This window comes from Phodopus roborovskii, unplaced genomic scaffold, assembly GCF_943737965.1.
Source record: "Phodopus roborovskii unplaced genomic scaffold, PHOROB, whole genome shotgun sequence".
In the NCBI taxonomy this organism is placed as follows: Eukaryota; Metazoa; Chordata; class Mammalia; order Rodentia; family Cricetidae; genus Phodopus; species Phodopus roborovskii.
Window position 1 is genome coordinate 25,795,594 of NW_026125281.1, and position 25,025 is coordinate 25,820,618.

The 25,025-nt window shown below is 39.0% G+C and overlaps 1 protein-coding gene across 1 annotated transcript in view; it reads left to right on the plus strand.

Annotated features, from left to right (window-relative positions):
- LOC127232315 (cytochrome P450 7B1) overlaps positions 1–25,025 on the plus strand; it is a 168,832-nt gene that overhangs the window by 107,506 nt on the left and 36,301 nt on the right. The window contains exon 2 of the mRNA XM_051198374.1: positions 22,484–22,620. Coding sequence (XP_051054331.1) covers positions 22,484–22,620 — 137 coding nt within the window. The remainder of the gene's footprint in view (positions 1–22,483; positions 22,621–25,025) is intronic.

Genomic DNA, 25,025 nt, shown 5'->3' on the forward strand with positions numbered 1-25,025 from the left:
CTGCTTCCAAGGTGCTGAAATAACCTCAATCTCTGTTTCTGTCTCTTTGTCTCTCTCTGCCTCTTTCTCTCTCTCTCTCTCTCTCTCTCTCTCTCTCTCTCTCTCTCTCTCTCTCTCTGTCTCTCCCTATGATAGAGAAGGTGGCTGTAAATATTAAATTAGATAATCCATCCAAAGCACTTAACAGACATTCTAACCTAAATTGGTTCTATAAGTGATAGCTAGCATTAAAATTGATCTCTATATAGGAGCAGTGTGTGTGTGTGTCAGAGAGAGAATAGGTAGATAATGATTAATAGGTAGATTGGTAGATAGATAATACATACAGTATGACATAAAAACAAGACTATTCAAATAATATAATCATGGATATAGTCTTAAATGCTGCCTTGGCCCCACAACACACATGCACGCCCAGATGACCTCGGGCAGAGTGTGTGATGTGGTGTGAAAGAGTCACAGCAAGCAGCTTCTTTCCTTCCTTGCCCAGTGAATCCTGAGATTTTCGAGCTTCCATTCCTGTTCCTAATCCTGCAGAGAGGGATGATGGCCTCTGAACAGAGTCACTGTTGCTGTCAGAACAGGATTGCCCGGAAGCTTGGAAAACACATGTGCCATAGGAAAGGCTACAAGCATGCATGGCCAAAATGGGTAATTTGCATTTGGATTGGTATAAGATAAGAAGTGCTCTCTCTCTCTCTCTCTCTCTCTCTCTCTCTCTCTCTCTCTCTCTCTCTCTCTCTGTGTGTGTGTGTGTGTGTGTGTGTGTGTGTGCATGCATTCACATGTGTGTGTATCTGTGGGTTTGTGAGAGAGACAGCTAGAGACAGAGTCAGACAGACATAGATAGTGAGAACAGGATCTGGAGAGTCTTCTGCTGGAAGAAGCTAGCAAATACCTTTGAATTTTTAACTTGAAAGAGCTGGAGTGCACATTATTTACTACACTTTTTGAAATGTTAGATAAAGAATGCTCTCACCACAAATGGCAAAAGAAAGTGAGTCATGGATGAATGCATTTAAGGAGCTTCAGATTGAGAAATGACTACTGTTGATTCAATCCTTTCTGGTCCCTAGGGAAGACTATATTTATTTAGTTGTTTATTCATACTGTCATATTTTTTTGAGCATTGAACCCTGTGCTAAGAGCTGTGGAAACAAAGATAAATATAAGATACATCCATAGACACTCAGTGATAATTATTGATGAACAAACTGAATCAATTTGTTATTTTTTGTCATTGCAAAGGTATAGTGGTCTCCTTACATGTAATTACAAAATATCAGATAAAAGTACAAACTTCTCATCTTCGGAAAAGGCCTGTAAACATAGAGGGTGAAAGAATCCAGGGTCATATCTGGCAAGGTAAATCCATTTTTACAAATTGGTAAGAGCGTTCCCTCTGGGATTCCATTTCCTCATCCATTATAATGGAAAGTGCACATATCTTGTATGTCAGTGGTCAGAGTTTGTAGGCAAAACCCTGGAGAATCAGGAAGCTCTCAGTGATTAACTGTAATCATTATTATTTAAGCAATGTGCAAAAAAAACAAACAAAAAAAAAGTTGCATGTTTGATGCTCAGGACCTAACACTGCCTTTGATTGACAGTGATATTTTCATTCATATTCTGATTGCACGGTCTAATCATCTATCTCTTTTGCCATAGCAAAATATTTGAAGCTGGGTGTTTTGTTAAGAAAAATATATTTGTTGTGTTTGTTTATAATTGGGAAGGTTGGAAGTCCATGGCCAGGGCCACCCCATCTGCTGGGCCATGGTTTCATCATGTTGGTAGGAGTATCTGCAGACGAAAGCACACAGGGAGACAAGACGTCATAGAGGTTCAGGAACCTAATTCATTTCCTCTATGACTCACTACTGCAAAACTAAACCAGCTGAGTTACAAAAGGCTTATATCAATGTCCTCTGAGGTTGGAGCCCTCAATTACCCACCCACTTTACACTAGGCCTCACCTCTTAAAACATCAACTACCTCCACACTGCACACTTGGGACTGTGCTTCCAGCTCATGAACCTTGGGGCCACACAGATATCACCCACAGCAAATGAGAAAGGTAGAACTGACTTCAGATTAGAGCAAGTTAAATTATTATCTGTGTGTTAGTTTACACATGAAACTTAACCTTCTTGTATTAATATGCATGTTAAGTGTAAATTAAAAATATTGTGCCTAACCTGATAGGAACCTATCAATATATGTTAATTTTTTTAGGTCTTCTTTTCTTTTTTATAGGAATGGGGTTGAAAGCAGAGACAATGTGGCAGAGAGGCTATTGTTCTACTAGAACAGTAAGTTAGGACTGCATCTGTAAAATTGGCCAAAGAACACTAAACTTGGTAGTTAATAGTTAAGAATGAAATCAAAACGAAGCACTTTGTTGTATGCAGTTAGTCCTCACTATGAAGAAGGCTGAGGCAGGAGGATCATATAAAACTAGAGGCTAGAGAGCAGGTTGGCAGCACAGCAGGCGAAGCCTTATCTCCAAAACAAACAAAAAGTTGTTTGTGTGATATGTTAGTGTAGAAGAGAATCTTGTTGGGACTTTGTCCTTCACAGTATGCTGTTTTCCTATAGAGTTTTAGGCGGCAATTGCTAAATAGATTGTTCTGATGTAACCGTATCACATATAAACATAGGTTTCCAGGTCTGTGGAGCCCATGTCCTGAGTGACCCATTACAGTTGAGTGACACAGATACAAGAAGAGGCTGCGGGCATCCAGATTCCAGTGTTGCTCAGGGCTGTGCAATGCTCACACTTGGTTCCTCAGCTCCTCCCTTGAGCCTCGCTCGGAGGTATGGGAGACTGTGCTCTGCTTGCTGCTGGAAGTCCTGCCTTGGCATGTTCCTCTCACTGTTGGTATGTGTCAGGTTTACTGGTTTGCTTCTGTGGATAGAAGGTAGAAATTTTGTATATATTACACTTACATCATCTTCCACCTCATCTTCTTTTCTCTCCCACTGATCCTTTATCTTTCCTAGTGGTTGCTCTGTTGCTTTCTAGTTTCCATATATAAATGAGAGAGAACTTAATGACATTTATCCCTTTGAATCTGGCTTGTTTCATATAGCTTAATGTTCTCTGATTCCATTTCCTGCAAAAAAAATGGATTTCTTTCCTTTTTAACTTTAGCCTTCATGGTGAACAACCTTCCATTTTATATACACACACACAAACACACACACACACACTATATTTTTCACTTCTAATAATCTATTAGCAGGCACTAGGCTGATTCTATAGCTTGGCTTTTATGAATAGTATAATATAAAAGTGGATATGCAGGTGTCACTGCTGTGTGTGGACTTCCTTTTCTTCTGATATATACCCAGGAGTAGTACAGGAAAGGGATATGATAGTTCTATTTTTATTTTTGTTTAAGGAACCTTTATAGTGATTTCCATATGGGTTGGACAAACTTACATCCCTACCAATGTATGAGGGTTCATATCTTCTACACCACTATCCTCACCAGCATTTGTTGCTTGTTTCTCTGATGATAGTCATTCTGACGAGGGTGAGATGATGCTCACACTTCCAATTGCCTTGCAGCCAAAGAACAGTTTTTCCATGTATTTACTGGTCACTTATAGTTTTCCCTTTGAGAAGTATCTGTTCATAGCATGGGGAAAACAAAGCAAGCATACCCGAGTTGACCCCTATCCCACCCTCACAGATTGATTTGGCTTCTCACCACAGAGGGCAGGACCACCAATCATTGTGTCCTTCGTGGTCTGTGCTCCCTGCTCTCTGACCGACCTTCGCTCTCTCAAGGACTGTTTCTTGAGGTTACCCCTCACAGTCAGTATGACAAAGTGTACCCCCAGAATCCTGGAATTATAGTTATTTCATGTTTTCTGATTCTCAGAGTAGTTTAGTTCCAACAGGCTGTTTGAAGCTTCGTTTCTTATTTAGAGTTCCTATTGCTGTGAAGAGACACCATGACTATGGAGGTTCCATTTCATTGGGTCTATGGGTCTGCCTCACAGGCTTGTAGCTATGTCATAATATAAAACATGTTCAGTCCAACTTCAAGTCCCCACAGTCTATCAGTTTCAACATGGCTTAACCATTCAAAATTCAAAGTCTCCTCTGAGATTCATGGCCATCTCTCAACTGTAATCCCCTGTAAAATCAAAAGGAAAAAGCAGATCCCACACTTCCAACACACAGTGGCACATACTATATGAAAGTGAGGAAAGGGGGCATAGGAAGAAAATACTGGACTACAGCAAGACCAAAACAACAGCTGGGCAAATTCGTGTCTGGTGTTCAATGGCTCTTCAGATCTCCAACTCCTTTCAGCCTTGCTGATTGCAACATACTTCTCTCTCTCAAGCTGGTTCCACTCCCTGTTAGCAACTCTCCTCAGCAGGAATCACATGGCTCTGGTGTCTACAACATCTTGGGGTCTCCAAGGTAATTCAGGCTTCACCTCCACAGCGTCACATGGAAACCCTTTGTGTGTGATGCAGTAATCACATTCAGACCCAGCCCCCAGATTTGATTTCAAGCATACGGAAACTTGAATGGTACTGTAAAATTGTTGGTCAGCTGTAACTACTGGGTCTGCTGAAGCAGAGTTGTAGCTGTAGTGGGGGTAACTTCCTTCACATGTTTCTCCAGGTTTCGTCTGTCAACTTCTTCCGAACCTTGGAGTTTTCCCATCAACATGTCTTAGTTTGCAAGGTTCTTTTCTGCCTTCACTTCAGGATACATCTTTATTTCCTGGGAACTCATTTCTCTAGGAAGGCCGTTTCCTGCATTCGGGGCCCAAGAAGGTAACTAACAGATGTTTGTGTGGCCTGAAGTCTATTCTCATAGTTCAGTTTCTCTTTCATTTGAGATCTTTCAACTAAAGGTAAATGTTTTAATGGAGGCTTAAAATTGGTCTGACTATCACATGGTAGCTGAGGCCTCTGCTTATCATGTAGCTGAATGCATCAAGCGGCATCCATTAATATGAACAAATGATTTAAGTAACAACAACAACAACAACAACAACAAACGTGTAAAATTTCTGAAAGTCCAAGTAACTGAGCAGGGTTTTTCCAATGAGTTCTTATTTTAGACAGGTTTTGTTCAAAGTCTTTCTTTCTATAAAACATATTGAGGTCTGGTGGTAAAAGACAGGCTTCTCAGTGTAATGGAAACCTTCCCTCTGTACTCTCTTTGCTGGAAGACAGCAATGCAGAGAGAGTTGTTACTGATGCCTGGTGAACCTTTTGTGGTCAGGAAGTAGTTGAGAGTATGCCACTCATGCCAATCATCTCATGGAAAGGCAAGCTTCTTCAGTTTGCCTTTAACGAGCCTTCAGTAGGCTAAGGATCCACTCTTCACCCCTAAACACTTGCTAATCTTCCTTCCCACCTGAAGAATGTAGCTCACTTTTGGACCTTCCAGAAGCTTAAATTGTCTTTGAAGAACTCCATCACCATATGTTGGATTTTGCTTGCTCTTTATTTTTTTCTCCTGTATTTATCTTGTTTTTCTTTTCTGCCTTTTTGTTTACCATAGTAAGTTCTTTCTTTTTTTTTTTTTTTTTTAAAAAAAGGGGGGGATATTTAGTTCCAAGAAAGTAATACAACCAGGAGTTTCATGGATTATAACTAAAATTTATGACAGTGATATAATAATGTAAATTTGAGAACAGTCAGTAACTTGGAAAAATGATAGGCCAGGAGCCAAGATGCAGGTCAGGTTTATGCCATTATAGAGCCTGTTTGAATGTTATATTAATTTCTTGTCTACTTTATAAAGAGAAGTTAAGAAAGGAGGGGCTAACTCTAGCATATAGTTTGATAAAGGTCATGAAGAGAAGGTCCTAGAAACAGAATCTGAGTTATTTGGTCCTGTAAGGTGTACAGTTTTTCCTCCCGCCGCTGGTCTTGTCCTGCCGCCTCGCCGCCAGCCCCAAATAATGCATAGAGACTCTGTATTTGATACAATGCTATTGGCCAGGTGCTAGTTTCTTATCGGTAGCTCTGTCTTAATTATTAACCCATTTCTACGTATTTCCACGTGGTCTTACCGAGAGCGGAGGAATGGCGGTTCTGTTCTCTCCATGCTCTCCATCCTGACCCCTCCTTACTACTTCCTCTCTCCTCCTTGTCTCCTAGTCCCGCCTATCTTCCTTTCCTATTGGCCAACAGTTCTTTATTCATTAACCAGAATGAGAAACATATATACATAATGGCATCTCCCATCATGGTCCCACTTCATGCAGTCAGGAAGCACGGCTTGGTAAGTGCATGTGTTCAGCTTGCCTTCTCCTTTTCACTAAGTTCAGAACACCAGCCCATGCAATGGCATTACTTACATTTAAGATGGCTCTTCCTGCCTCAGTTACCCTCATCAAGAAAGTCCTCACAAAGTTCTCATTTCCACCTCAGTTCATCTAATCAAAATAAGTCCTCACAAATGTGCCCAGAGACTTGTTCCTGTGGCGATTCCAATCCCATCAAGTTTATAATCAAGGTTAATCCTGACATGCTTCATTTACTGAAACTCGATGTTTTCATCTGTCAAATCTCAGGTGACGTGGTGAGATTCCCCTCTAATAGCTGCTATTAAGAAAGTTTCAGGATCTCGAATGTTCTTAGATATTGTGCATATCGCTGGATCCTTATTGTCATCAAGTGGAGGAAGAGAATTTTTAACAATGTTTGGAAAAAAAGAGTTACTTTCACTATTCCGTTTCAGCAGAATTTCAGAGTCTGTACTTTGTGAGCAACAGAAATATACTTCTTGCAGTTCTAGAGACAGGAAGCCTATGACTAAGCTACCAAACATTGGTTTAGTAAAGACCTGTTTCCTGATTCACAAGTGATGGTTTTCTACTGTGGTTTGACAATACAGAAGTAGGGAGAGACTTTTTAGAGTCCCCTTCAAAACAAGGTTTTATCCCTAAATCCTAACTAACTGCCTAGGGCCCCAACATCAATAACCATCACACTGGGGGTTGAGTTTCAATTTGGAACGGGGGTCTTAGAATTCAGTTCCATCTGTAGCAGTAACCAAGATGCAGAGGGAGACCCATCCCAAATTGTATGAGTAGAGGGTGAATCCTGGAGCTAAACCGGGCTCCTGATCCTGTGTTCCTCATTTCCAAGACTGTTAGCTCTCAGAAGAATTTGAACCATGTACTTTAAATTCTGTAGTGTTCATCTGCCACTCCTGGACTCTCTCAAGAGATACTTACACACCACTCCTCCTTCAAGAATTATTTAGAATACTCATGAGGTGGAATCATCCCGGAGTCCATCTATAGATGAATAGATGAGGTGAATAGATGAGGAAAATATTGGTGTACATATACAAAAAAAAATACAATGTAATGTATAGAAGTCCAAGAATTCTCCAGTATCATAGCATGCACATTTGATTGGAAGTGTGCACAAAACATTGGTCCTCGGGGTGAGACACACCAAAGAGCCAATCCTGAAACACAACTCTCTATGTGGCTTCAACTATGTGACTGTGGCTGAGAATGTGTTTCTTATTTAGTCTCTGTGTTTGGTATGAGTCATCATGTTCATCCCCATTCTAGATTTAAGGAAAATCTCCCACAAAGGACGCTCTTAATTTGTGAAAACAGTACAAACATTGGGGAGCTTTTATTGGGGCATATCACCATTCTTCATGGTGCACACATACATCAAGGGGAAATCACGTGACTAAGCTTGGCATCTGTGAGGTCCCTCAGGCAGGACATCTGATGAATGTAAAACCTTTATCTTCCTTACTTGCAGGGTTTACAGAGACCTTAATAGAATGTAGCTTGTATGAATCTCCTGCTGCTTCTAATCTTGAATGACTTGTACACCACAAATCCTTCAAGTTCTTCTTCAATTTGTTACAACAACAACAAAACAAAAATCTTTAGATATCTGAGTGGGTGATATTGAAAATTTTAAAATTTCCTGGCTGGTGTCCTCCTCATTTTTCTTTTTTTAATGCCTAATCTTTGTGTTATTTTTCATTGTCTACAGATGGCTTAAAACAAGTATTTAACTGGACTGAGATTCAACTAAAGATGTGTAGTGATGCCTCTTAGGGTGTAGCAACAGAAGAAATGTGTTGATGGAGTGTAAGGTGTGGAAGTCCTTTAGCTACCACATACTAGATGGTATCAAGTGGATCATTTCCTTTCCAGAGAATAAATGCTGTTTCCAAAAATTAGCTCTCATATGGCTCATTCAGGTAACCTGTGTTGAATATGGAAATTAGATTCTTGTTCACACAATTTTATTACATTATGGTTTATGAATTACAGTGGCTATGTGCCAGACTCTCTTTCAAGCTAAGCGGCCTCTTTGCTGTGCTATTCCAGCTGAGTCTTTATTTGAAGTGTCTCTTCATCTTGGCTCATTTAGCCACACACAGAAGTTGCCCTATGGGAGATAATATCTTATGTTTATTTACTTTATAGAATTATCACTTCTAGGCTCACTGCAAGTGCAAAACATATCAGAAAAGAAAAAAAAAATCAGATTTCAGAATGACAAGATGCCAGAAATGCTGACACATGTCTCACTTGTTGCAAAGAAAGCAAATCCTTGGATTATGAGTTAGAAGGCTTACTCGTGTTTTTGTTTGCTACTTTGTGCCAGGGAATTAGATAACTTTACCCACTGAGCTATCTCTCCAGCCCCTCTGTCTCTTCCTTTAAAATTTTTACATTAACATACAAAGTAATAAGTTCACGTTTTCACATTTAACTGATCCTTCCCCCCTTCTCTCCCTCTCCCTGACCCTCCACCCTTTAAGTTCATACCAAGGGTTTTCTGTTGCCTTTTCCCTAGAGTTTTTCCTCTCAAGGGCCCCCCTTTCATTCCTCATACAATAAGCCCTAATCATTCTTCAAAATATACTTTAAGAGCTTGTGGTATTTGTCTTTCTGAGCCTGGGTCACCTAGTTTAACATAATCATTTCCAAACCCATCCATTTTCCTGCAGACTTCAGTTCTGGTTACAGATGAATAAAATTCCACAGAGTAAATGTGCCACACTTTAGTGTCCACTCATCTGTCCCAGGCTTAATCCATTTCTTTGCTATTGCAAATACAGCATAATGGTTGTACCATTATCAGAGACGGTAAGGCTTCTCTGTGTATTCACTCTAAATTTCATGTCTTTCCCTGCACTACCATCTGTATACATGCAATGCAATACAAATGAACTCGTTGTTTCTTTCCCACTCATTCTGTGAACATTTTGAGAAAGAAGCTGGATGAAATTTTGAAGGTTCATTAACCACCATTAAATGTCCTTGAACACTTACATGGAAGAGTCTACAGTGGCAGAGTGAGCCTTTGCAAGTTCAAAAGGGGCTTCTGCTTGCTACAATACATTTTCTGTGAATGCATGGGCCTGTGAGAATCCAGATATTTCTGAGGAGTGAAGAGAAAGTATCTGAGGCACTATAATTCTAATATATTTGACTCTTTCTGTCTACTGGGACTTACGACATCTGTCTTCTGGCAGGGAGGAGTACTATCTGGAATAAATTTATTGACTTTGGCATAATTTAAACTTTTAAAGAGAGAAAATAGTAATTATGTCATTTCTTTATTTTCCTTTCTTTAATTTTTGAAATAAAGATTTGTTATTTTTCACAGGCTAGCCCTAGCCTCCCCAGTGCTGTGACGACAAACATGCACACTATGCCACCAGCCTATTTCTTTCTTTGAGATTTATTCCTGTGTATTTCCTCTCATATTTCAGGAGTGTTAGAGTAATTTTGAGAATAATGCCAAGGAAAGCTAAAACCCTTTATATACTAATACTTTGTATAAGAAATGTACTTTTTTTAAAACCAGGTTGTATTCTCAGAGTTCCCAAACAAATTTAAAATAAAAATATGCAACCTTGCCCATGTAACTAATAAAGAATGGGCACAGTAAAATAATGTGATCTCTTCCAGCCACCATGTGGTTAAGTCACCTAGATCCACCAACAAATACACAGACTTTCTTCAACTGTGAGAAAAAGCAACAGTCATGAAGAGTTGGAATAAAGTTTCTGTCACATAGGATAGAAAATTAAACAACAAAGAGAAATGGATTACCAAAAGATACAGAATTCTTGGAACATAGCAAAACCATCCCAAATCATTATCTTTAACAGTTATAAAAGGAGATAATTTGCATTCATAAAACAAGAACATAATACAGATTTATAATATAAACTCATAGATAATAAAGGACTACTGGAAATTGAAAATATAGAATAAAATAATTTCCAGAATGGATAGGTATAGAAAATGTCTCAGAAATTGTGATATAATAAGAAATAGAACAGGAGTTTTATGAAACATGTCTGGTCACACTGAAAACTAGACTAGGCGGAAAGGGTAGAATGAGTAATGAATTCTGGTAAAGTCATACAAAATGAGAGCAGATGAGTGAAACGTCATTTAAATAATGGTAATGACACAAATGATGATAATTGCTATCACCAAATAGGAAGTGGGATGTTACAGATAAATAGAAGAGCATGAACAAAATAAATAAATGCATAAATAAATAAATAAATAAATACATCCCTACAAGAATTATTATTAAAATACATATGGGTTTGTCTCAAATAGGATTTTAGAATTGGTAGTTCCTCCTTAGAGATCTCTACATGTGAGTATGGAGTCTTGCTTCCTGTGTGCCTTGATCAAGTGGTGTTAAAAGATCCAGTGGTATTAACAATGAATTCATCCTGAATTAGTTATAGTCTAAAATCCATAACAAAGGCTAGCTTTGGAAATTTTCATATATGATATGGCAAGATCAAGCATTGCCTTTCTATATTTCCTGCTGTATAATGAATGTAAGGACACCCACTCTGGCCCCTCCAACAGAAAACTTTTCCTTATTTTACATATCCATCCCAATTCCCTCCCTCCCTCCCTTCCTTCTTCCTTCTCTCCCTCCCTTCCCCACCACCACCCTCCCATCCCATAACCCCCCAACTCCACAGGGATGTTGATGCCTTCCAGGAGGGGCCAACAAAATCTGGCAAGTCATTTGGAGTAGGGACTAGACCCTCCCTCCTGCCTCAAGTCAGCTGTCTCTGTGGGTTTCTGTAGCCTGATCTTGTCCTCCCTCTCTGCATCTGGATTCCAGATGGGCTCAGTGTTTAGCTGTGTGTGTCTGCTTCTGTTTCCAATAGCTACTAGATGAGGGCTCTATGATGGTGGATAGATTAGTCATCAATCTCATTATCAGGGAAGGCTATTTATGGTAGCGTTTCCACCGTTGCTCAAATTGTTAGTTAGGGTCAGTCTTGTAGGTGTCTGGACATTTCTCTTAAAACCTCTAACAGCAAACTTTTTAACACAACACTAAAGCATGGTTTGGGCTACGGTTCAGCAGATGTGTGTGAGGGTGTGATGGATGATCTTGATTGTGAACTGGGTTGATTTGGAGTCATCATGTCTTCACTGGCTTGGGTCAGTAGCATGTCCTTTGATTACCTGACCTGCATACAACACTCATATTCATCTCTTTGCTGTCATCGCTCAGGCTCTTTCAACTAGTTTTGTTATAATTTAGTTTTCACAAAATTATGATTTCCAGTTTTCTATTAAATATTTTTAAATCAAATGATTTAATCAAATGTAAGAAATGGTGCATTAATGGAATTGATATCTTTTCCATGGAGTTCAATCAAATCCTATCTGTAAAATAAATTAGCAGCTGATCATCTCAGAATTTACAAAGTCAGTTACATGGCTTTCTATTTTTGTTAAGGAGTTGAAATAACTTTCAATTATGCATTGATTCCCTCCCCCTTTTAGATTTGCTGAGGCTGTCTGTATATTTTTGGCTGGCATGCTTCTGAGAGCTAGCGTTCTCTTGGGCTACTTCTCTCAGGATATAATTTACTGAAAGAACACACACAAAAAAAATCTACATCAAAGTCTCCTTGGGAGGAGCTGGTACTCTGTGCCTGCCACTCTGACCAGCCAATCATATGTGAGGGCTATAACTCAAAATCCGAATTAGGCAAAACAAGGCTTGTTCATGGGAATGATAGAAAAGACCTTCCAAACAGGTTCTGTTTGCTTAGGAAGGAAAAGTCAGTCGATGGCATGTCCACATGAGGACAGTGTTAGTGCACATTAACATTCTGAGTTTGCACCATGTTCACATTATTGTCTTTTTTCTCTATATCCACCTGCTTATTTGATTCTTACATTAGGAAAGCATAGCAGTAGATGCATCTCACAGACTGGGAGTCAGAGGCAAAGATTAGCCAGCCAGTCACTGAAATTTTAGGACGAGCCTGTGATATAAGCTGTACAATGGCCAAAGTCAGTGTGGTGAAAATTATCTATGGGCTCCTGGACTTTTGTAAAGATATACAAAGAAAAGCTGGAATGCTTGAACTCTTCCCCATAGCTAACTTCAATTGCAAGTCAGGCATTATGGTACATGGCTATTAGCCGAGAACTCAATGCCTTCAAGGTTATGTAGCACGACCCGGTGGCAAAAATCAGATAAAAATAAAAGATACAACTGTAGTCCTGTGCTTATTCATTGCCTTGTAAATTAAGAGTCAAGTTTTAAGTGATATCGAGAGAGAGAGAGAGTGTGTGTGTGTGTATGAAATAGCACCAAATATATTCTCAGTGAAATACAATAATGATGAGACTATGCCTCTTAACCACTTGCAAGCTCCTCCCTCTGTCTAAGCATTAGTATAAAGCTGCCAAAAGTGCCAACTTTACAAGGCACATTTAGATCATGGGGTTGCATAGATAGACTGATTGCCAAGGATTCAAACTGATGCATGGCTTGAAAGCTGCACTCTGGAGTGTGAAGACATACTCAGTTATGTTCTACTGAACTTGCTCAGACTTATGCCAATAGTGGAGGTGTCTGACCACTCAGCATTGTTTATTTCACACTTCCCTCACACAGAATGAGTTTATCAGAAGTGCTTAAATTGTGGCCATTGTCATTGCTAGGACATTAAATTTATTTTCAATTCAGTTATCACCTAGATAGCACCAAAACCTTTCGGTTGTTAAGGCCTTTTTCATCATTACAGATCCTCCTATAAAAGTATGCAAACATCATCAAAGAACAGAGTGAAATCATTTCAACAGCCTGGAAAGTGACATTTTTATCCAGGGATTTCTTATGTGTTTGTTATGAAGAAGAGGTTATATGAACGCCAGATGCTGATCACATAACACCAGTGGATTTGTGAGATTATGGAACCGGGCAGGGGAGATGAAGGTTAAGCACAGGGCACAATAGAGATTACTTATGGTAATGAATTGCATAATTTTTCTAGACAAAGTTGGATTAATGTTCATTGTGAAAAGGGATTATAGATCATATTCCTGGAATAATGGAGACATTTAGCAGTTTATTTGTGCTTATATTAGTCAAAAGACCTAAAGAATATGTGACACATATCTAAGGGTGAAAGGAATTGTTTCCTAACTGTATACAGGGTTTAGGAAGGAGAGGAGGCTGGGTGTCTTTTGTCAGAGTGTTTTTCCTCTGATTAAAGCCTTAAAGAGCAAGGCTGAAGCAATCCTACCTTGCATGATTGTCATTAAAAAAAAAATGATGTTGTGGAGTAGTCTTTTTTACACTGCGAAGATGTGTCATTCTGGTTGGTTTAATAGAAAGTTGAACAGCCAATAGCTAGACAGGGTTTTCAGGCACACAAGATGCTGGGAAGAGGAAGGGGGACTTGCCAGCCAGATGGAAAGGAAGCATCAAAGCAGTACAGATAAAAGGCAATAAAGCCATAAGACAAAAAATTTCCATAAAAATGGGTTGATATAAGTTATAAGAGCTAGTTAGTAACAAGCCTAAATTATCGGCCAAGCTTTTATAACTAATAATAACTGTCCTTTTCATTACTGGATATCTGGCAGACCTGACAAAAAGGTCCAGCTACATTATTGAATCACCTGGATCCACCATGAGTCCATAATTACAGCCCAGCCTCAGCATCAGCCTTTTATTCTTATAGTACATATCACATGGGTTAAACCGTAGGCTGATTCTTGGCTCATCCATCTTAGAATGCAGAAAGAACCTTTAGAATCAGTCTGTTTCACTGGTAATGGTTGTAAACGTATGTCTCTGGAAAGCATATGACTAACTCTGACTACCTGAGGGACTTCTAGTACCCTATCTGTGGATATGGATTCAGGTGTGCAGCCACAGACTGTATATGGCATGCCCTTCTCCCCAGTCTCCATCACACCAGCATCAATGGACACCATTGGCTATCATGGTTACAACGTAAGGGAATAGCTCCAGTAAGGGACTCATGTTATGAGCTGGTATATCTAGTATATATGATTTGCTTTTACATACCATTCTTGCTGGAGTTGAGGATGAGTAATTTCTAAAACAGATTTTCTGTCTACATACACAAGAGGCATGGAAGTAGCTACATTTCACCCAGTGTTCCTGCCATATTTTCATAACTAATACCTCTGTTCTTCAAGTATCTTGTATGAAACAATGAAGTGTCTCTTCAGTCACAATATGGAATGATTATCCAATCTTCATGATAGTCTTTTGTTTTGTTTGGTTTGGTTTGGTTTGGTTTTCTAAACAGGGTTTCTCTGTATTGCTTTGGAACCTGTTCTGGAACTAACTCTGTAGACCAGGCTGGCCTTGAACTCACATATACCTCTGCCTCAAGAGTGCTGGGATTTAAAGGCATGCACCACCAACACAGACTCATGGTTATCTTTAGAGGATGAAAACTTCTGATGACCCTTGCTAATGATCTTTATAGCTAAATATTTTCCAGTCGGGATATCCTGAGCTAACTTCACCTTGACAAAGGTGGTATTGCTAGTGGCCTAGAGGAGCCAGTTTAGTACAATGTTTTTCTCTTCAGCAACCATAGCAAGTGCAACAGTAAGTGCAGAGAAAAACTATCTTGTGAAACTATCAAGTGAAAAATCCAGTGATCCAAAATTAAAATCACTTCCAAATGCCACCTGTAAAACCTCTGTTTATGTAATAGAATCAAAGTAAAATGAAATACAAAATGAGTGACAACAAATTCTAATGAACAAATGTAGGAAATAAAGATAGATACGAAAATAAAAATAGTAATAGAAAATGAGTAAAACAGAAGAATAAATGAGAAAATTACTAGAATATTTTGTCTTGGCTATGATATATATCCTATATATAATGTTACATATAATACATTTAAACTATATTGTTCACTTGGTAGAAAAACAAACAAAAAAACCTGAGTTCATGTCCCAGAACCAACATTTTTACAAATATGTCTGAGACTTGGGGTATGTGCTTACAACCCTAGCACTGCGGTAATAGGAAGAGAAACAAAAACTAAAGCACAAGATTGGAGACTAGACAAATGACTATCTATAAAGTGTCTGGTGGGCAAGCATGAGGTTCTGCACATGGATTCTCAGCACCTTTACAAAGTTGGGTGCAGCAGTGACTATAACTCCAGCACTGAAGATGGGGAGAGGATGGTGGTAAGGGGGGGACCCCTGGAATTCATTGACTGAGCAATCCCATCTCTGTCAATGATTCAAAACATTCATGTGACAGTGATAAAAGAAGACACATAATGTTGACCTTTGGCCTCTATGTTGCATACATTACATGCATATCTTCATTCATGTAAACACACACAGAGATGCATGCACACACACACACACATATTCATAAATACACAAATTAAGATATCCGGAAAACAATATATTAAAACTGTAACTAAAGGCAGAAAGTGACTTTGGTTAAAGTCCTGGCTGAAACCATGTCACTGAACTAAAAGGGACAGAAACCTCAGCCCAGTCAGGGCCTTATGTCAATGCTTGAAGCTACTTATGAGAAGAAATCAGAGCAGTCCTGCCAAGAACAGAGCTGCTGCATGGCACTTTCCTCTGTTTAGTTTCTCTAACCCCTATTTAAAATATATGTATGTTACAAATATTAATATTGACCTTATTTAACACTAAACCCTACAGAATGCTACAGAATGCTTCACTGACCTTTCCATTTTTACTTAGAAAAGCTGTAATAATTGGCTTCTAAAGAACTCATAATGTTTATGAATAAAACAGCCAATTCTTTTTAAGTAATAAATATCTGCTCTCAAAATACCCCCAACTACTTAACTCTTACTTTACATCTCAAAACCTACCAACAAACCTGGGGTCACCTACCTTTTCTTCAATGCTTTTTTTTTTTTTTTTTTTTTTTTTTTGCAAAGCTTATTTTGCATTTTTACAAATTAATTTGTTTTGAGTTTGTTGCTGAGAAGGTAGAAAAATATCACTCATATTTTTGTGTCAGTCACAGTTGTTATAGCCCTTGTTGGAAAAATACCCAGTGGAGTCCTCTTTATTTTGACAGTCTGCTTGCTATCAGTCCATGAGGACAAAGGGGCAGACTTGATGACAGAGATCCTTGGAGATAGCCCTCCAGGAGATGACTTCAGTGAATCAGTCCAGATTTATTACAGAATGTAGTGTAAGACCCTCAGAAAGAGGAGTCTCCCAGTTTCAGTCGGTACCCCCAAGAACTCAATGTCCAGTCCAGTTGCTGCAACAAGCAAGAGGCTTTAATGAACAGGAAACGTTTGCGCAAATGGGCTCCTCCAGCACACAAGCTAGAGAGAAGCACCATCCCCCGGGCACAGGTGTTTTTAAAGGCGATACCCACAAGCTTAGGGAGGGGATGGGTCCATTGATTATGTGACCTTTTGAGGCCAGATGGTCTTGCTATTAGGGTCAACAGACCTTAGGGCCTCAGGTTGTGCTAATTAATTTTGTCTGGGCAAACCGGAGGTACAGTTATCTCTTTGTTTCCTAAGGACCCTATTCACCACCTGCTGACTCACAAGAATGGAGGGGCAGTGTGAATTCTTGGTATCTTGTTATCTCAGGGCCTTGTGAGGGAAAGTTAGCAAATTCCAAGGAACAGATATTGGTCTGGGTTAGCTTTCCAGGTTAGTCTGTCCTTCATTTCAAGTGTGGGGGGGTTCTTTAACTTTACTTTTTTGTCTTTCAGTAGGAAATATTTAAAATTGGGAAATATAGCAGAGGAACCAGCCCTGCTTATGGATGCATTCTCAGTCCCTGTGTCCTGCTGGAAAAATTAAAGCTTTTACTCCCATCTGTTGGTGAAGAAACTGAGAATCTTCATCGTGTACTAGACTTAAAAGTTCCTAATTTAAGTCAGATATACAATAATGTATGGAAAATATTTATTTTTATTTTATGTGGATGAGTGTTGGACCAAATATATGTGCACCATACAGATGTGGAATGCCAGAAAGGGTGCTTGGATACCCTGGACCTAGAATCATCATATGGGTGATGGGAACTGCACCTGATTCCCTGGCAAGAGCAGCAAATGCCTTTAACTACTGAGCTATCTATCTAGCCCCAATTTTAGTAGCCAAATATTTTAGTGTGTATATTCCATTCTAGGTATAACATAAAGATGAACTTCAAATATTGTGTGTAATCAATGTGTTGGTCTATTCTTAAATGAACAAGTCTGAAACATTTTATATGCTGTATTTGGATTGTTCCCCAACATTCACTTTCAGATAACTTTGGACTTGACATTTTGTATAGATGTTAAAATGTGCTCAAGCACCAATGGAAGAAACCCCAAGGGCTGATGAAATTATATGTGCAAAGAACTTGGATTTTATCTTTGATGCCTGAAAAGCTCAACTAGATATGGTTGATATGTCCTTTTATTACTTTAAATACTAATTTGAGAGCATATATGTTATTAAAGTGAGATCAACAGAGAGTATATACTATAGGCTTTTAAACTTCATATTAAAATATTAGGCCCAGGTTCGCTTTAGCCCCTAGATTTTATTAGCCACAGGTAGCACTGAGCATCCTGTGTCCTCACTCAATAGAGAGCAACGGATGGTTCATTTTTAAAGTCATGGATCATGAGTAAGACAAATAGCAGTAGTTGCCCTGTGCCATAAACTTACAACAGGTCGTTCTGGACCAATATGGTGATATCTCTCCTCCTTACATAATTGTTACAAATTCAACAATAAAGATAGATTGTCATCTGTCTTGGACGGGTTATAAGTTGAACAAATTGTGTACAGTTGTGACACAGTGCTTAATAATCTTAAGCTTACTTCTGTAAGAAATGACGACACTGCCATGTCTATAACAATAAAATGGCATCATAATGTTGTTCCCTAATTCTGGACAAGACTAATACTCTCTTGGATCTCTGCATCCTGTCCTTTCCCCTGTGGAAGTGCCATGAAGAATACAGCTTTTGGTTGAATGACTACATGAAAGATGACATTATTTGTATTAAATTAGGATATGACAAAAGGCCTTACTAAATTGTATTTACAGTGCAACATTAAACCAGACACAGTAAAAGTAGATCAAGGAAATGAGTTGAATTAGTATCTTGAAAGGAAATGCTGTGAACTAGAATGCTTATAAACTTCTAGAATTTGCCACCAGTTGTGTAACAAATTCCAACCTGGAGGGCCTCTTCTCTACTTGTATGTGTGGTCTCTTCTTTAATATTTGGTTAGAAACTGGCTGAGGAGATGATTCAGTGTGTGATGTGTCTACCTAATAAATATGAGAGCTGAGTGTGGAATCCCAACATCCATGTAAAAAGCTGAGTGTGGTGGCTTGTGTCTGTAACCCCAGCTCTGAGTGGAAAGCTGGATTCAAGAAAATAATGAGCTAGCCAGGAGTTGGTGCTACACTCTTGTATTCTAGTACAGTTTCAGAAGCAGAGGCAAGAACATACTGAGTTCAAGGCCAGCCTGGGCAGTATGTGTGTATGTATGTATGTATATACAGAGAGACAGTTTCAACTTTCTTATTAATTAAATTTATTCATTTAGTTTTAGACTGACCACAGTTATCCTCCCTCCTCTCCTGCCATTCAACTGCCACCCATGCCTCCCCTCTGTCCTCCCACAACCTATTCCTCCTCTGTTTCTGTTCAGAAAGGGGCAGGTCTCCCATGGGAATCAACAAAGCATGGCGTATCAAGTTGAGGTAGGACAGATGTTATGATAGTATGCATAGGGGACCCCAAAAATTCTACCAAAGAAATCCTACAGCTGAGAAATATCTTCAGCAATGTGGCTGAATACAAGATTAATTTTAAAAAATCGGTAGCCCTATCATATACAAATTGTAAACAGGCTGAGAAAGAAACCAGAGACTCAACATCCTTCACAATAGCCACAAATAACCTTGGGCATAAATCTAACCAGGCAAATAAAAGGCCTGTCTAACAAGAGCATCAAGTCCTATAGGAAAGAAATTGGAGCAGATATCAGACGATGGAGGGATCTCCCATGCTCATAGGTTGGTAGGATTACCATGGCAAAAATGGCCATTTTACCAAAAGCAATCAAAGTATTCCATGTAATCCCCATCAAACTTCCAACACAATTCTTTACAGACCTTGAAAAAACAATGCAAAACCTGTTATGGAAAAACAAAAAATAAACAAACAAAAAAGCAAAAAACAAACAAACAAACAAACAAACAAGATAACTGGAACAATTACCTACAATCAAAACTTATATTTAAAAAATTAAAAGAGAAAATAGGGAAAGAGTATGAAGAGTAAGATCCACATTTTTTCTTTCTGCAGTGTGACTTGTTTACACGTGTCTGTACGTATATACTTAAACAGTGGCATATCCATTATATTTGCAATCATATAAACTGCATTTCAATTAAGAAAGCAAAATCTTCCCTTGATTTCTATTGAAACTCATATTTTACTTTGACACCCTGACACACACACACATACACACACACACACACACACACACACACACACAGGCAAGATCTGCTGATAGAGTTAATACAGCTACATAAAAACCTTTGTTGAGATGGCCATAAGGTTGATCTTTGATTAGCTCTGAGCAAGTAATATTTGTGATTGATCCAAATGGAGTCCATGAGGCACTTAGTACACAGATAGACCAGAGAATTGAAATCCTTTTGAATATTTGTTTTGATCTTTTCCAGAATAGAAAAAAAGGGGAAGGGGAGATTATTCTATTTGTCTTCTTTTTAACTTAAGTCAGATTGCCAGATTGCATTTACCAGGTAAGTGACTGGAAGAAAGTTTCAAATACAAGAAGAAACTTTAATTCATAGCATTTTAAGGAATGTTTCACACACGTTTAAAATTTACTTTATTAGTAACACTTAACTAATAATCCTAACTGAATTCATTATTTCAATAAAATTCTTCATAAAATGATAAGAAAATGTAAAACTTGGTACAATTATGCTGAGGTTTTGTGGGGTTCTTTTTCTTTGTGTGGTGCCAGGATTCAAACCCAGAGTCTCATGCAGACTCATGCAGGCAAACCGAGCAAGCACTTTATCTCCAAGCTGTCCTCCATGCTCTATCCTGGCATCTTTATTGTTCTCAATAGCACAACATATTTTTCAAGTTAATTTATTTGTGCTCTTCCAATTATGCAATTTCAGCCTGATTGACAGCTGATAACAAAGAACTTCACTTTGGCAACTAAACTGTGTGACATCTAACACCCAGGGCACAGCAAGAGCTCTCAGATTTGCAGTGTACTGTGCTTATTGCATGTGTCTATCTGTTCAGCCACAGGGCTACATTGCTGAGATGTTCTTTATTGGGTTCATGGATTAACAAATTTTCCTGGGTGGCTGAAAGCACACTGTGTGGCTACAGAGCTTACAGCGTGTTCTTAACCTTGAGGCAAATATCTTAACATCTGAGACCTGAGATCCTTTGGCCACGAAAACAAGAGAATACACTAAAGCCTTCAAGGTGATATCTGGTTCTAAAGTCTTTGATCAACCAAATGAATGAAAAACATACACAGTGAACAATGTGACTTGTTCATTCAAAAGAGCATAATTCTCCAATTAATGTGTAAAATTCACAAAGATGCATTCAAAATCCTTATGTCCCAAAGTGTACCATTTCCCTAAAGCTTTTAGCATATATAAGTACAAGAGATTTACTAAGATTTAGTGAACTCATACCCTATATTTGTGGGACAATGTAAGTGCTTCTGCGTAAGTTTTGGGACTTAAATGACTGGGTTCATGTAACTGAACATCTCATGATACTAAGAAATAAAATGTGAGAATCTATGTAGTAAAATTAGCTATTGCTATGCATTGTTTATAAGTAGTCTAATTCTATCTTATTGTACCTGTCCCAATTACTTTCATGAATTATTTTGTTTTCTAGCACTGTGATAAAACTCTAAGCAAAAGCAACTTGGGTGAGGAGGGTTTATAATCCCATGCTACAGTCCACCATTCAGAGACACCAGGCCAATCATTCAAGCAGAAACTGAGGCAGAGATCATACCTGTTGCTGTTTGCCTCTGTCCCTGTTTCCTGCTCCCTCTCTCTCTCCTTCCGTCTCCCATTCCCTTCCTCCCTCTCTCTCCTTATGGCTAAGGCTTAGATTCAGCCAATTGTCTTATGATATCTGAGACCACCTACCCAGGGATAAGGGCCCGCATGGAAGTGGGCTGGGCCCTCTTCCATCACTTAGAAATCAAGAAGCTGCCCCCATGGACGTGTTCACAGGCTAATCTTATGGAGGCTATCCTGCAGTTGAGGTTTCTCCTTCCAGGTGTGTCAAGTTGACAGTCAAGACCAGCCATCACACTTGCCAAGTACACAACCCATCAACCAAAAATGTTAGTTAAAACAAAGTTGGGCTTGCTAAAGAGAAAGCTCAGAGGTTGAGAACACTTGTACTCTCTGAGAGTACCCAAGTTCTGTTCCCGGGACCCACATGGTGACTCATGATTGTCTGTAACTCTACTTCCAGGGTATCCAATGCCATCTTTTGGCCTTCTCAGTCACATGGGACACAAACATACATGCAGGAAAAAACACCCATATAAATACAATAAAAATTGTAAACATAAAGAAATAAAGTAACAAAGTTTAGTTCTTACTAGGTTAAGTAGGTAACGTTTATAGCATGAATGGTGAAAGACAAAAAAAAAAAAAAAAAAAAAAAAGCAGCAATCAACTTTTTTTTTAAATCAACATTGTACCAAACTAACAATTTTGCAAAATAAATTCTATGAATCGATTTGGTTACCTTTCTGATCCTCTTAGCCACAGACCAATCAGGAGTATAGATGGGAAACTGAACATGTCATAAATACATTGGATTGTAGCTTAGCCGTCAAGCAGCTGTGGAATCCTTGTAAGAAAAAAGGTGTCAAAAGTTGCTTAACAAAAGTAGGGAACTGAACAACCTGCCCTATAACCACAAAAACAGAAAAAAACCTGTAAGCCCATGTTGTCGATGCTGTCACAGAATCGATGAAGAGGTGGACTGAAAGAGTCTCTCTATCTGTGCAGTTTATTTAGACTGGATATACAATACACATCTATTATCACGTGGATGATTTCAGTTTTCTTTCCTTTTCTTCTCTTCATAGGCGACCTGGTGAACCTCCCTTGATAAAAGGCTGGCTTCCTTATCTTGGTGTTGCTCTGGAACTCCGAAAAAATCCCCTGTTGTTCATGAAATCTCTCCAAAGGAAACACGGTGACACTTTCACTATTCTGCTTTCAGGTAAGGAGCTCTGCCCTGAGTACTTCGCATGGGGAAGAATCTCTTGCTGGCTCTTTAATGTCTTCACATTTGTTCAAGGGCGAAACGTGGAAAGTTCGTCCAGCATTGTACAGCAAATGCAAAAGAACAGCATGTATTATTGCGGTGACGACCGTGTGTACAGCCTGGTTATGGGACCCTCTCCTGCCTCCCTTAGACCCCCATTCTCCTGTCCTCACTTCCCGATTTGTTTTGGGTTGGCTTGGGTTCTTTCAGAAGAGTTTGAAGAAAAGAGCTAGGATGTGCTTTGAATGATTTCTTTATAGATCAGTTTGAGTAGTGTGAGGAAGTGCAGCAGACAGTTGCGAGTTTGAATAGCCACTCTCTTGGTCACAGATTACCACCTAATAACATTTCATCTCAGTATGGCAAATTCATTCCAACTGATGTGCTAGTGTTGAGTAAGTTACTGAGCTTCCTTGTTTGCTTTATGGTCTCCTTTTTGTGCTATTGTTTGGCTTTCCATAGGTGTATAATGTTATGCACACACCATCACAGTACTGCAAAGAATACTTTCTCCACCCTAAAAATCTAAATTCTCCACAGTCATTTCTCTTACCCTGCCCTGCCTTGTAAAACACTGGCCTGGAGTGCATTTCTGCATCTAAATTTTTCACGGTTGTTTGAACTTTTCCACGTGATTTAAAAACACACCTGTCCCCATGACTTGTTACATCACAAGTCTTTCCTCTCATGCCTGCATTTCTTCACTATGGGATCTTTGTCATTAGCTTAGAGCCATATCATATGTCTGCTGCTTGCTACTTTCATTTCCTTTTCAAATTTCTCTCTGGCTTTCCTTCCTCCATCTCTCTTTCCTTCCTTCCTTCCATTCTTCCTTCCTCCCTTTCTTTCCTACCTCTTTCCCGCAATCCCTCTCCCTGTTCCTGTATACTCCCTCCTTGCCTCCCACCTTTCCTCCTCTATCTATATTTCTATATCCCTCTCTATTGCTATTTCCAAGATACTTTTAGAAAGCAACTTGCATTTGCTGTCTCTGGTAACTTATCTTCTAGAGTATCCCAGGGGTGCCCAGGTTTCTACTCTTATTCATGGTCAAAACTAGCCTAACTAGTCTCTCTTGGTGACTTACTGATCTCTTCTTTCTTCCTGAAATATCCAAGTGCTACCAAATGCCTTGAAACTGACACTTCAGCTTCCTCTATTGACTCCGAGCATTCCTATTGTGCCTATGTATGCATGTCTTTCTATATCAGTATATCTTTTCCTACAGCATGTCTATTCTACTCCTAAAGAACTAGTGCTATTCTCTGCTTGTAACTGCTTTGCTGAGGATTAGGCGCAAACTTATGTACGTACTGACTGCCATGTAAATGTATCATTTCAGTAATAAAAGGATGGAGATCCAACTTTATTGAGTCATCCACAAAGTTAGTTTTAACTCACCCAGGAACAGGCAACATTAGTTTGATTACAACTTACTCTATCTCCTGACAGCTGAAAAAGCTCTTCCAATGATAATTGCATGAGCTGTGATTTCAGAAAAATGGAAATGAAAGTAAGCATGCATCTTAGAAAGAATCATAACATTTACCTGATCTTCCCAAGACCCCTATCTAATTCGCTCCCATCCCTTCTTGCTGTATGCCTTCTGCTTACAGTGTCAGTAGTATGCATCCTTGATGGGACATTCCTACACGCATAGCATGCTTTCATGCCTTTGTCATTCATTCCTCCTGACTTTTTCTGCCAGAATTCTGCTCACAACTGACTTGTGAGTCCCTGTTGTAAATCACGTTCTCTTCAGATCCCTTCCTGGACATATCCAGGAAGTTTGGAACCCCTTCACTGGGACCCATTTTACCCACAGTACCTCCGCTTGGTGCAACTCACAAGACAAGTGTTTACCACCGATTCACCTGGCCACCTCCTTCTTTTTCTGTGTCTCCTTTCCAGTTTAGTCCCGAGCTCAGTGCTGATTTATTCACAATAAATGTTTGATGGGGGAAATCCCTAATATCTTAGAGTTGATGAAATTAATTCTGTTATGTAGATAAAGGGTGTGTCCACTGCTTCAGCTCTAGCTGCACTCAGTGCCAAACTAAATCTGCAAAGAAAAACTTTAACAAAAATAACTTTAAAATGCAGTCTCAAGTTTCCAGTTAGCATTACAAAAATTATTACAACTTCCATCTTTCTCTTTTTAAGACCTTATACAAAAGTTGCCTAAAGTGTTTCAACAAAAATTTGTAGACTGTTAACATGGTTTTATTCAGCATTTGGGAGCTTTAGGCAAAAGGCTCTTCAGTTTGCTACCAACTGCAACACTCCTGTGAAAAAACAATACTGTATTTTATAAAAGAGGAAGCGTGGGAAAATAGGCCTGTTGGTAAAGTGCTTGCTGC